The 11,657-nt window shown below is 36.0% G+C and overlaps 1 protein-coding gene across 1 annotated transcript; it reads left to right on the top strand.

The window, feature by feature from the left end:
- Window positions 1–206: 206 nt before the first annotated feature.
- Window positions 207–11,627, top strand: LOC145770909 (uncharacterized). The gene is made up of 6 exons (XM_082582652.1): window positions 207–333; window positions 1,991–2,155; window positions 4,154–4,286; window positions 5,843–6,130; window positions 7,982–8,254; window positions 11,560–11,627. The coding sequence occupies exons 1-6, from the start codon at window positions 274–276 to the stop codon at window positions 11,625–11,627; spliced, it is 987 nt and encodes a 328-aa protein (XP_082438778.1). The 5' UTR covers window positions 207–273.
- Window positions 11,628–11,657: the final 30 nt, after the last annotated feature.

Raw genomic sequence — 11,657 nt, 5'->3', positions numbered from 1 at the left:
TATAAGAATAACGTAGCGGTATATCTTAACTTGAAAAGCTTCATAGGACGATATGGATTATCGTACAGTAGATAGGACATTTTTATAGAATCTTTAAGAGAATCAAAGCAGATAGTAATTTTCGATGTTTTTAAAGGCCAATTTCAAGTAGCCTAAACCTATTCTTGTTTTTAATTCAAATGTTTTTGAAACATTGCATTTCGTTAGAATAACCATCGTGTTTAACTTTAACATTTTTCTGATTCAATTCAATCTCGTCAAAAAGTTTGAGTGATGGAACATGGACTTTTTTGGATCCTCACTTGGATAGCGGTTTCATTTGCTCAGCTAAATGTAAGTTCATCAATTATTTGTTGTCATTTAAATTAGCTTTTTAGGCCATAGTTAGTAGAGTTTAGGCAATAGTTAAATAGAGTTAGTACTATCCAAAGAAGCCTTAAATCCTGTATATCCTTTGCATTTTCTAAAGCTATCAATTGAGTAGAATACGTTTTTAATTCTATTTTAATAACAACCCTTTTTACATCCTACTAAGGATGAAACAACAAGCTACCGTACCAAGGTTTTTTGAATGCTAGTAAGTGACTATGTTTTCTTGTATTGTCGTTACAAGGTATTTTGGTTGGCATTGATAACTTTTTTGTAACTTTTTTTGAGCAGGCCACAGTAGATTAAAAACAGCTGCATTGAAAGCAAGAGGCAACACAGCCCTAGTTTGAATTGAAATTTGAATGAATAGACAAACCACGTCACCAAGTGAATAGACAAATCACGTATCTGATAAGCGTTCAAAAGCAGGGTTGTGGTGTCGGGCGAAAAATATACGACTCCAATTTCTTAGTTTTAGAACTGGCCGGCTGCGACTTCAATGTTGCCAGATTTTTTTGCTCTTTTTTCATTTAATTTCACCTAAGTAGTGATCAAAATTTAAAGACGACTTTCCCAAAACTGAAAGTAGCAGATAGGCTACTGCTATTTTTGGAAAAGTTTTGGAGCGCAATACGGAGAACAAAAAACAATTTTTTGAAAATAGATTGTAAACACAAATTATATTGTTCATCGTTTTGTATGAAGCCGGAGTCAGCCTTTTTGTAACGTCTCCAACACGTCAAAATCCTCCCGATTTCACGAATCCGATGCCCCAGCCCGGTTCAAACGAACCTATAGGTTCAATTACGCTACTCCCCGAAAACAAGCAGATGTTTTTCAGCAAGACACTAATTGATTGCTCGTAAACAATAAAACTGAGTTTATTGCTCTTTAGTTTTTAGAATTCAAATTCTCAAAAACAGACATAACCCCAGGCTCAACAAAAACAGATGTGTTAAAAGAAAGTTTCAATCCAAAGCTATTCCATTTAAAAATGGCATTATACGTATTCATTTCCTATTAAATTTGCAGCCAAAGCGCAAGTGTAAATAAGAAAATGCCAGATTTCCCAACACTGCAATTTTCCACTATTTTTTTTTGCATTGATAAACTTTTAAAAAAGATAAATTGCAAACTCGCTCAAGCGGTTTATTGAATTATGAATTAAGCGCTACGGTAGAATATATCACTTGGTATAGCCTACATGCCCTACACCATAAAAAACAAAACAAAAAAAACATGAAATTATTTTTGAAGTTGAACATTAATGTCGCCTTCATTATATCATAAATAGACATAACTAAGCAAGACTACTACATTCGACATTATAAAAACATGAAACAATATGCTAACGTTTTTGGCTATTCATATAGCCCTTTTCAAGCCTATAAAACAAGATATTGTAAATGAAATACTAAAGAATCATATAGTAAGCTATTAGGCCTAACCTACAGCAAATTATGGTTTAATCTAAACATTTGAGAAACTGCCTTGCTCGCACAAAATGATCTCCTCAATCTTCATTATATCGATAAGTCACATTCAAGTAGCCTAAGTATTCAAAAAGTCATTGTCTGAGCATAACCTGCTCGAAAAAAATCTAACTTAGGAACATTTTTAGACAAAGCCGGAAAACGTTCGAATTGTAGAAATGCGATCAACAGCAATAAAGATAACTTGGGATGTTGAAGATGAGCGGAGGTACACGATAAAAACTGTTGTTGGTCTAACAGCTGACGTCAATGCAACTGGAAACGTTGAAGTCGTCACCATTCCTCAATCTGACGTAAGTGATTTTCACATAAAAAATAAGTACAATATTCAAAACCAGTATTTTGTAACAAAGTATAAATTGGTTTTCTTTTATTCGTATTTAAAAACATAAAAGTATTTCAAAAACTTTTCACATTGCATGAAAGGTGACCAATTAAGGGAATGTTTATTCATTTTATTATAACCCGATTAGAAGAATATTTTTTAGGCTGAGAAAGCTTCTATTATTCTGTAACTATCGTGTAGCTTTGAATCACTAACGTGAATCAGTAGCCAAACTTATTAGACCTAAGTGTGAAGTTCTTACTTGAGGAAGAGCATATACTTAGTGAAATTCCATTATGACGAGTCACTTCACACGCAAAAAATTTAACAATATTTTATTTTATCTTAGACAATGTATATATTTCTTTTCGAGCCAAGTTTTTTATCAAATGAATAATTTGTCTAAATTGAGAGATTGTGCTGGGCATACACGGTTGTATAACCTCTCTGGGAGGACTTCTGTAAACTACTGACTAGCCTATTTGTTGATTGCAAAATTGTTTCGTAAATAAACATCAAAATCTCATCGTAGATTACACAATAGTCGATAGGCAACAACTCGGCACTCCCGCTTTTGTTTAAAAAAAAAACAAAAAAGAAATTTTGATTGGCTTATACTGTAATTTCCGAAAAAAGTGAGAAATTTTAAAATTAGTCTGATATTTAGTTTTTTTGTTATTCTGGACCACTACTTCTCGTAGATTATTCCACTCGACTTTCAAAGTAGAATATTCATAATTCATTGTGTGCAAAAGACCCTACTTATCAATTTGTTATATTTTATGTAGTCTATCAATGGGTTTTCATTTTATTTGTTTTGCAAAACATTGTATTTGAAAATTTAGTGAAGATGAGATTATTCGATATGGCCTATACAGTTTAATATAGTGAATTATTAAATAAATTAATTACAGTAATCTCCCGCTTTAGTACGCATTCTAACTATCAAACAATCAGGAAACAAATTAATAAAAAGAATTTGTTGGTTTTGTAAAGTTTTATAGCCCAGTTTCATCCATATTGTAGGCTAAATATTTTCGAGATCATACTGAGCATTGAGCAATAGTAGCGTGCAAGCATTGAAAGCAGCCGGTCGTTCAGAATTTTCGTTCGCCACTTCAGCTCTTTGGAGAAGAACTCTTTATAATCCTTTCCTTGCTCTGAGTTGGTTCAGCTACTGCCACAAAGTAATCCTCTGATATCCGCAACTGTTCAGCGGTTGTCTTTGCTTTTAAAATTGCCATGAGTGTGGAACCGGAAGGCTTGCGAGGCTCACGGGTGCCACTCCCATCATCATCAGCAAACAACCTAACTCACATTGTAATCTTGTTTTGTTTTTTTCACATGTGCTGATGATGCAAAATAAAAGAACTTCTTCTTCTTCTCATGCTATCAATCCAAAGATACACTTGCATTGTTGTGGTATGAAAACCGTTCACTGTCGTTGTTGTGTGAACCTCTGGGGCCGAGGATCTACCCTTTCATCAATTCAGATTCACGATGTTCCCGAACTGCACTGGAAGGTTACTAGAGAGCAGCCTGTCTTTGGTTTCATCACACAAGACATGCAGATTTTTCACTCCGTTAGGTGGTTTAAAGATGGTACAACCGTTGATGATGTGGTCTGCGGTCTGTTCCTCAGCATCATGTTCACAAGAAGAGGAAGACTCTATTTCACACCGGCGCATGCCCGAGTGGAAAAACCCGGTCACACTTTAATTGTAATACACAGTAGCCTATTGTCACCATAGGCTACCTAGCCTACTTTGAGAGCAGACAAAACGAAAAAAGTACACAGTACACAGTACACACCTACCAGGTAAGCACGCACCAACTAGGTAAATACGCACCTACCAGATAAGTACGCACAAACCGACAAGATTCAACTTACGTACTTAAGTGGGAGATTACTGTAGCCTACTCGATGTACAACAAATTATTAACCTTGGTACAAAATAACTTACAGCATTCTATTACAATGACCGCTTCCGGTGATCCTTTGACGGCAAGATCCAGTTACAGTATTTCCTTGTTTGAATATTTCTCCAACGCCACAAAAACAACCAGTTTTCCGGCCACAATCGAAAATGTGCAAACAGGTAAGACAAATCTATTTACATGCCGTAACATGATTCTTTTACTGGTACAAGCTAAGCTGGACAGGTAGTCACTACCTAATCCAGCCCCTGAGAAGTCAAGTGTCTGAGTGTCTGATCGACGAAACGTCGGAATAAAAGCAGATTATCATTTTATAGATTTTGTGATGGTTCAGCTTGATTTGCACCAGTAGAACGTATCATGTTATTTAGTTTTTAGTATTATAATCGGAATAGAGAAGTAATAGTTTAGGCTACTGTATTGTGACAGGTAAAAACATTTCAAAAACTCTCGGAGGCTTCACTCAAGACGAGTTGTTTGTCACCGCCCTTCCCCAAATACAATCAAACCAATTTAAGCACGCAGAGAGCAGAAGACTATTACCTGAGCTATTTGCTATGGGTTGTCTTAAAGTTTTGATGGCTTGATTCTTTCGGTCTTGCCTGTAAGCTTTTATAAAATTAAAAATTACCATATTAAAACAAAGTTACAGAACGCGGAAATCTGTAATCTGATGTCACTCCTTTGCACTTTCTTGTGCCGGTACGCTGCTGTTACCAACAGTTGATAACTATCATTGAGGTCTGCACTTAAAATAGGCCTACGTTTTCATTTGAATCTTTAATAAGCGGCGATTTACTGTTAATAAAGTGCGTGATGTTGACCACCCACGCGTAGCATCACCGTATGGCAGGGTGATAGCGAGTTTACCTTTCGGGTAGGCTAAAATATATTTTTACCCGAGGAGGCCTACGTTCTCATTTTGTCTATACTGTCTTTTTCAAAATTTCTCCTATCGTCCGTCAGGCTTACTATGGCACATGTTGTTGTTGCGATGGTCAAAGCTCTAAAATGAAAACCATATCGATTCATCTGAGGCTCTTAGCTCCAAAAGAAAAGTCTTGAATGGAATTTTAAAATTGAAACAAAAGTTTAGTCTCCCCCAAATATGCCAGACTACCTAGGCTATCACGCAAACGGCCTACTAAGCCTAATAAAAGACACTTTTAATCTAGAAACGTAGTAGTTAATATGTACAGGCATCGGCATGCAGAGTTAATGTCACTTAAATTGTTCACTTAACAGCGTACAGTATGTGGGGGTGCTGAGCATAAAAGCACGTTGCTTTGGTTTGGCTTTTTCGAGATCAACAACTTTTGTTTCGCTTTTGCTCCAAACGAAAGCAAAACACGTAAAAATTTCCAAACACTGAGTTTTTTCAATTTTAAACTTAACTTTGAGCACTCCTTACTTAAAGTATTCACTAATACTTTGTACATCAATGTGGATTCAATTCAAATAAATTTATTTTTCTTTGTCGAAAAAGGCTACAACATTAGAGGCTAATGATGAAGTTGCAAATAGTGTACGGAAACAAAACCAACAAAAGAAAAAGGTGGCAAAACCGAAAAAGTTTAAAACGTAGACTACAAACCATACAGATTCAAAGGTTACGTAGATGAAAGTAAATTAAGTACGGCTACCAAGCCTAAACAAACATTCATCATGAAAAAGCCGTTTATTATAAAACTAATCATTACTTGTGATTTCTTTGTAGGTCCGCCTGCTCCTACTGATGTAAGGATAACGAATAGGTCACCTACTGCACTGATGATCGAATGGAATGACCATGATGATGAGATGAATGCAGTAAATTATTACGTCATTCGTTATGAAGTATTCTATGTAGACCCTGACGACAATCCAAACACCAAAAACGAAACAATGAAGAAGATTGAGATATCAAATCTTGTTAGCAATACCAACTACAGCATCACAGTTAGATCTCTAACTAACCTGTCAACCACAATGAGTGATTTTACTGATACCATCTTTGGCCAAACAAGTAGGTAAAATTTCACAAGGTCGCTGTAGGTTCATTAGATTCTTGCTCCAAAACATTGGAGAACATCTATGTTGTAAATATTGTAATGGTTTCTTTGGGCAAAAAAACATCTTGTCTGATAAAAGAAGAAATGTTAACTCAACCATAAGAATGTCTGATAAAAGTAGCAACGAAAAATAAGCTCTTTGTAGGGCTACAGAATTAAATTATTTAGCTATTTAAAGCTTATTTTAAAATCAGTATCATCAAACCAATTCATATAGTTATGCACTTAGCCTAACTGAATGAATCCAAAATGACGTAGTCTTTCTAACATGACCTACTCTGTAACTCTAGAGCTTCCACAAAATGTAGGCTAGCACTTCTAGGGGGCAACTCTTTTGTCAGTTGCTGGTTGTCACAATCAATGTGCAAGGCCTCGAGACAGGCTGCTTTGTATCTTGACCGAACAGAATTCTTATGCTATATGTTATTATCGGTTACTGTCCTGTAGTTACCTCTGATTACGAAATCTTTATTATGTGACGTATTTCCAGAACATTTCGTGTACGTGCGAGCCTGGAATATTCTTTTGTTTTTCACAATTGCCAGATGTTGTTTGTTATGATGTAACATTACGTAACCTTCTCAAAGTTACTAGACCAAACAACCTGTTATAAATAGTGGTGTAATTTACGTAATTATTATGAGTTCTAGATTGTTGTTGTAGTAGCTGGTAATAGGTGCAGAGATTATTGTTGATTGAGAGTTGAAGTAATTGCATACAAGTAGATGAGAGTTGGTGCTGATATAAATCGTGATCGAAATTAGAGTTACATGAGAAGCTGTGAGTGAACTTCGTTAAAGTACTTCAAGACTTTTCGTTTATCATCTTATTGGTAGAACTATCCAGTGATGTACGCGCATACAAAAAATATTGACGCCGTCAGCGTAAACGCAAACGTTCGAAAAACCATACGCCGGATGCGTAAACGTAACTTGTAAAAAAAAGTTGGCTGCGTCAGCGTTAGCGCATACACTAGCGTAAACTCATTTTGTTTGCTAGGTGCCAAACATTCACACGGTACAGTATAAACCACTCGAAACAAACAAGTTTTATTTTGAATTTCCACGAAAAAACACAAGCATCTGAAAGTGTTCATCTGACATTTTGCTGCGTTTTGGTTTCAATAGATTGGTTTGCCCATTGAAAACATTCTTTCAACTGCAGCGCTTTAAGGTATTGGCGTGTTGTAGCGAAAAAAAGACTTTAAAAAGTATGCGTTGACGCTATGCGCTAAAATACCGCGAAAACTTTACGGCGTAGCCTCAAGCGACAACTATCCTAAAAAATGTGGCCGCAAGCGTTAGCGTAAACAAAAAGTCTACGCCGCAAGTCTACGGCGTATACGTACATCTCTGGAACTATCCGACCATTTGATTGACTGCTTTTCGGTAATATCTCATTAAACTACGTCATTGAAACTTTTCAAGTCTCTTTCCTGGTAAGAGATACAAAGAAATCGTGACACTGGTAATTTTCTTGCTTCTGGCATGAAGCCTTGTTTTTCGACACGCGAATAAGGGAGTGCATTTGTTTTGCAAACTTCAGGTCAGTGGCAGTGATCTAGAATGGAAGTCAGAGCAAATTAACTACCGTACCAAGCAACCAATTTATTGGCTTTTAAAAAAAACTTGTATAGCCTACAGATTTCACAAAGCTACTGAGTTGAGTAAAATTGCGCAGTTAGTGATTCTGTGATGCCACAGAAATAGGTATAGAAGGTACTTTCCTCATCTACTAAGCTTCAATCATGAAGACTAAATTGCATCAAGAAGCATAGGCCTATATAACATGTTTCTTTTTCATAGCTCCTCAAACTGTTGTGCCTCCAACAAGCGATTTCAGAGATGAATCTTCTGTGTTGTTGCAATGGTCAACCATCGAGGAAGGAACACTCTTAAAGAATTACACTGTCCGATGGAGTCCACCTTCTCTTGATGGTACTGATAATAAATCTGGTCTCACTGAAATTTCAACAGTCATCGATGGCCTTGTTTCCAACACTGAATATAGTTTCACAATAACAGCAATAAATGTTGGTGGATCCAGTCAACCATCTGATGTTGGTGCATTTGCTACAAGTAAGAGTTTTGCTTAGTATTTTGATTTCATGATAGTGATAAAGTAGACTAGGAATACAGAAACGTGATATAGTGCAACCAATCGACGAATAACACAAACGAAGTGCTGTTGGTTAATTGTTTAATGAAGTAATGAACCTCTTCACCCTCTGAATAACGCAGCAAAGGATGAATCAAATAAATCCTAGAAATCCATTCCTTTGTTAAGTGCGATTTTAAGTACCACTTTTCAAAAGCCTTTGGTTTGACCCGAGAGGGTATCGAACCCATGCTTACCAAACCAGAGATCAACACTCCAACCATTAGGCAACTTAGTGGTTTTATCCATCGGATCTACCGCCCGAAAGCTCAATTGTTTAAGCGCGTGATTATACGATTGAAGAAACTAAGGGATGAAGTGTCGATGGTTCGACTCTCAGGATGTGCTCTTTAGAAACGTGCTCTCCATTCAGCGGCACATAGTGGATGGAATAACTCCACGCTAACAACACTTCAACAATTGGAAACTTCACTCTATCAAACTCGGAAACTGGACCTGCGTTGGTGGTTCAAAGTCTTTGCAAGTATGCGAAACTTCCAGAATTAAGCTTTCAAAGAAGCTTTCTCAGAAGATGAAAATTCCCAATCTATCCATTCTACAGCTTTTTGTCATTTTTCAACCTAAAGTGTCTTTGTGATTTTATTCCATTTACCCAGCAATTACCAAAGCAATGGATATAAAATTTTGATTGTTTGTGATAAAAAATATTTTCTTGATAATATATATATAACGTCACAGAGAAAATTGGCGTAGGCCATAACAACACCGAACAAAAAATTTTTCTGGAAGTGTTTATCTCAAATAATGCTAAATGTAAATGACATGCTTTTTCTGCTCTTCCTAAACTATTTCAAGTTCGATAAAAAAAATAACTGGAAGTAGCCTAGTCATATTTTGCAGCTCCTGAGGCCAGTGATGGGCATTATCGGCGATAATTATCGGTGATAAATATTTATCGCTTATCGTTATCGCTCAATTATTTTTTCAGTTATCGTTTATCGTTATCGCCAAAGGCAATATTTGATTATCGCCGATAATTAATCGCCGATAAATTTTATTTCGGATCAACACACAAGTGGAAAGATCATGAAAAGCAATATTTTTACTAGCCACCTATTTAATGAAACTGAAATTAAAACCAGTTCTTCTTCAGTGCCTGAAGTGTGTGTGCACAGGTCGTTATCAGGGGAGGGGGCACGCCCCCCTGCAGCGACGGCACTGGCAACACAATAATTTTTAGAGTTGCAAATTTCAATGCAATGAAATGCATGCAACAAGTCTCTTGTTGTTTTGCTGCAATGGGCAATCGCGAGTGAATTTTACAATTAAAATTTATGTGCACAGGTGCACAACTTCCTTTGAAGCGAAGCGAAAGAAATTGGCATGTGGTTTGTGAAAGTGTCGCAATGCGAGGCCGCTTTTACATCGGAAACATGGTCTTTCGCGCCACCTCACGATCAACTATTTTATTCTTGTGTTTTCTTTTTTCGTTGGAAGTGTTAGTTTTTAGTAATTGAAGTAAAAAAATAAAATCTCTCTCGTCAAAACATGAAACTTATTGTTTTAAGCGCATTAAATCTTTAGATGAGTAGATTAACTAAAATTGCAAGAACTTGCCTTGAGACGTGCGGTTACGTCACAAACTCAGATTAAAAGACAAAATTCACACACAACAACAACACAAGATCGGTTATAGACTGTAAGATCGATTTTTTTCTAGCTTGGCGATATAACTTTAATCTAAAAATAATAACCGAATGCATAAGTGCCATTTAACTTAAAAAGTTAACCCATTTGTGCCGAAAGTGAAAGTACTTAAAAAAAATTTCGGAAAATTTAAATGTTGCATAGTTATGACCTAAAAAACATATCACGATTATTTTTTTCCTAATTGTGTTTGTACTTTTTGAGAAAAAAGCCGTCCTATATATAAGACGCTAGGCAAATCCGTTATCAAATTTCACAAGTTTCATGTGCGTAAGCGTTATTACATTTTACTTATCGCTCAAAGTGATAAATGGGAAATGTCTTGTTCATGTCTTGTCATGTCATTATTGTCATCGAGCATTTTATTGAAATGAAAGTTCAAAAAATATGAAGACGAAAATTAGCAAAGTAACACAACATCACTGAAACAAGTCATTGCGGAATATGATATTGCTTGAAGCATTTAACATGCAAACCGACATCACATTTTTTGCATCTTGTAGTAGTTTTTGCATGACAATAGACGGATCGAGTTGCGTGGTAAAATTATGCTAAATACAGTATAACCTTTCTCATTTACTGTAGCCTACCTATGCGACATAGCCTACGTCAATCAAATATTTTTATTCCCACTAATACAGTGCCTACATTGTAATTCTTGTCTCAACAACTCAGCGTTCTGCCATTGCTTTAATGATGGTGTTCACAAAGAAAACAAAAAAAATTATCTGAAATTATCAGTAAATTACGATAATTATGTTATTGTTCTTAAACAAACACGACTAATTTGACAAGCTTGATGGATTTCACAGTATGCACATTTTTACTACCAATAACGCTTAAGATTACTGATAAATTTTCAAGCATTTTGCGTTTTTGGGAATTTTTTCAATTTTCAATTATTGCTGACTTTGCTGTAAACAGCCCTGCAGAAAGCAAAATACAAAAATTGGAATTTTTATGGTATTTTCATTTGATTTAATTATTTTGCCTACTACACGTAAGCGGCAGTGTAACTCAATTGATAAAAGCATCCAACTGGTATCTGAAGGTATAATTATAAGCACGGCGGTTACCTCGGTGGTTTGATTCTGGATCAAGAGGTTGAAGATTCGATACTCACTGCCGCTGTTGCGATTCTATTCATGCATAACTTACAAATAGTTTTGTCCCTTTACAGTATATTATGTTCGATTTTTCGGCATGTTGATGAAAACAGTTCGTGCTGCATGGGATGGGGCAGCGCCAATCAAGAATTTTTTTTTTATCGTTATCGGACATTATCGGCGATAATTTATCGTTTATCGTTATCGCTTTAGGCATTTTTCGTTTATCGATTATCGTTATCGCTTAACTGAAAAATGAGTTATCGCGCCCAACACTGCCTGAGGCGTTGCTACCATTGGTTCATAACCTCCAATGGGTTGTTACCCCACTGACTTTATATTGTCAATAAATATTCATGCCATGACTCACAAAAGATACCATACTTTATCGTATCATAGTCTTTTATTTGTTCGTATATTAATCGAATTCAAAATTTGTTTCTTTCTTACAGCTCCTCAATCTGTAGTGCTTCCAACAAGCGATTTCGCAGATGAATCTTCTGTGTCGTTGCAATGGTGAACCATCGAGGAAGGAACACTTTTAAAGAAT

This window comes from Aplidium turbinatum, chromosome 5, assembly GCF_918807975.1.
Source record: "Aplidium turbinatum chromosome 5, kaAplTurb1.1, whole genome shotgun sequence".
In the NCBI taxonomy this organism is placed as follows: Eukaryota; Metazoa; Chordata; class Ascidiacea; order Aplousobranchia; family Polyclinidae; genus Aplidium; species Aplidium turbinatum.
Note: the sequence above shows the minus strand (reverse complement) of the source record. Positions and strands in the feature narration are given on the sequence as shown.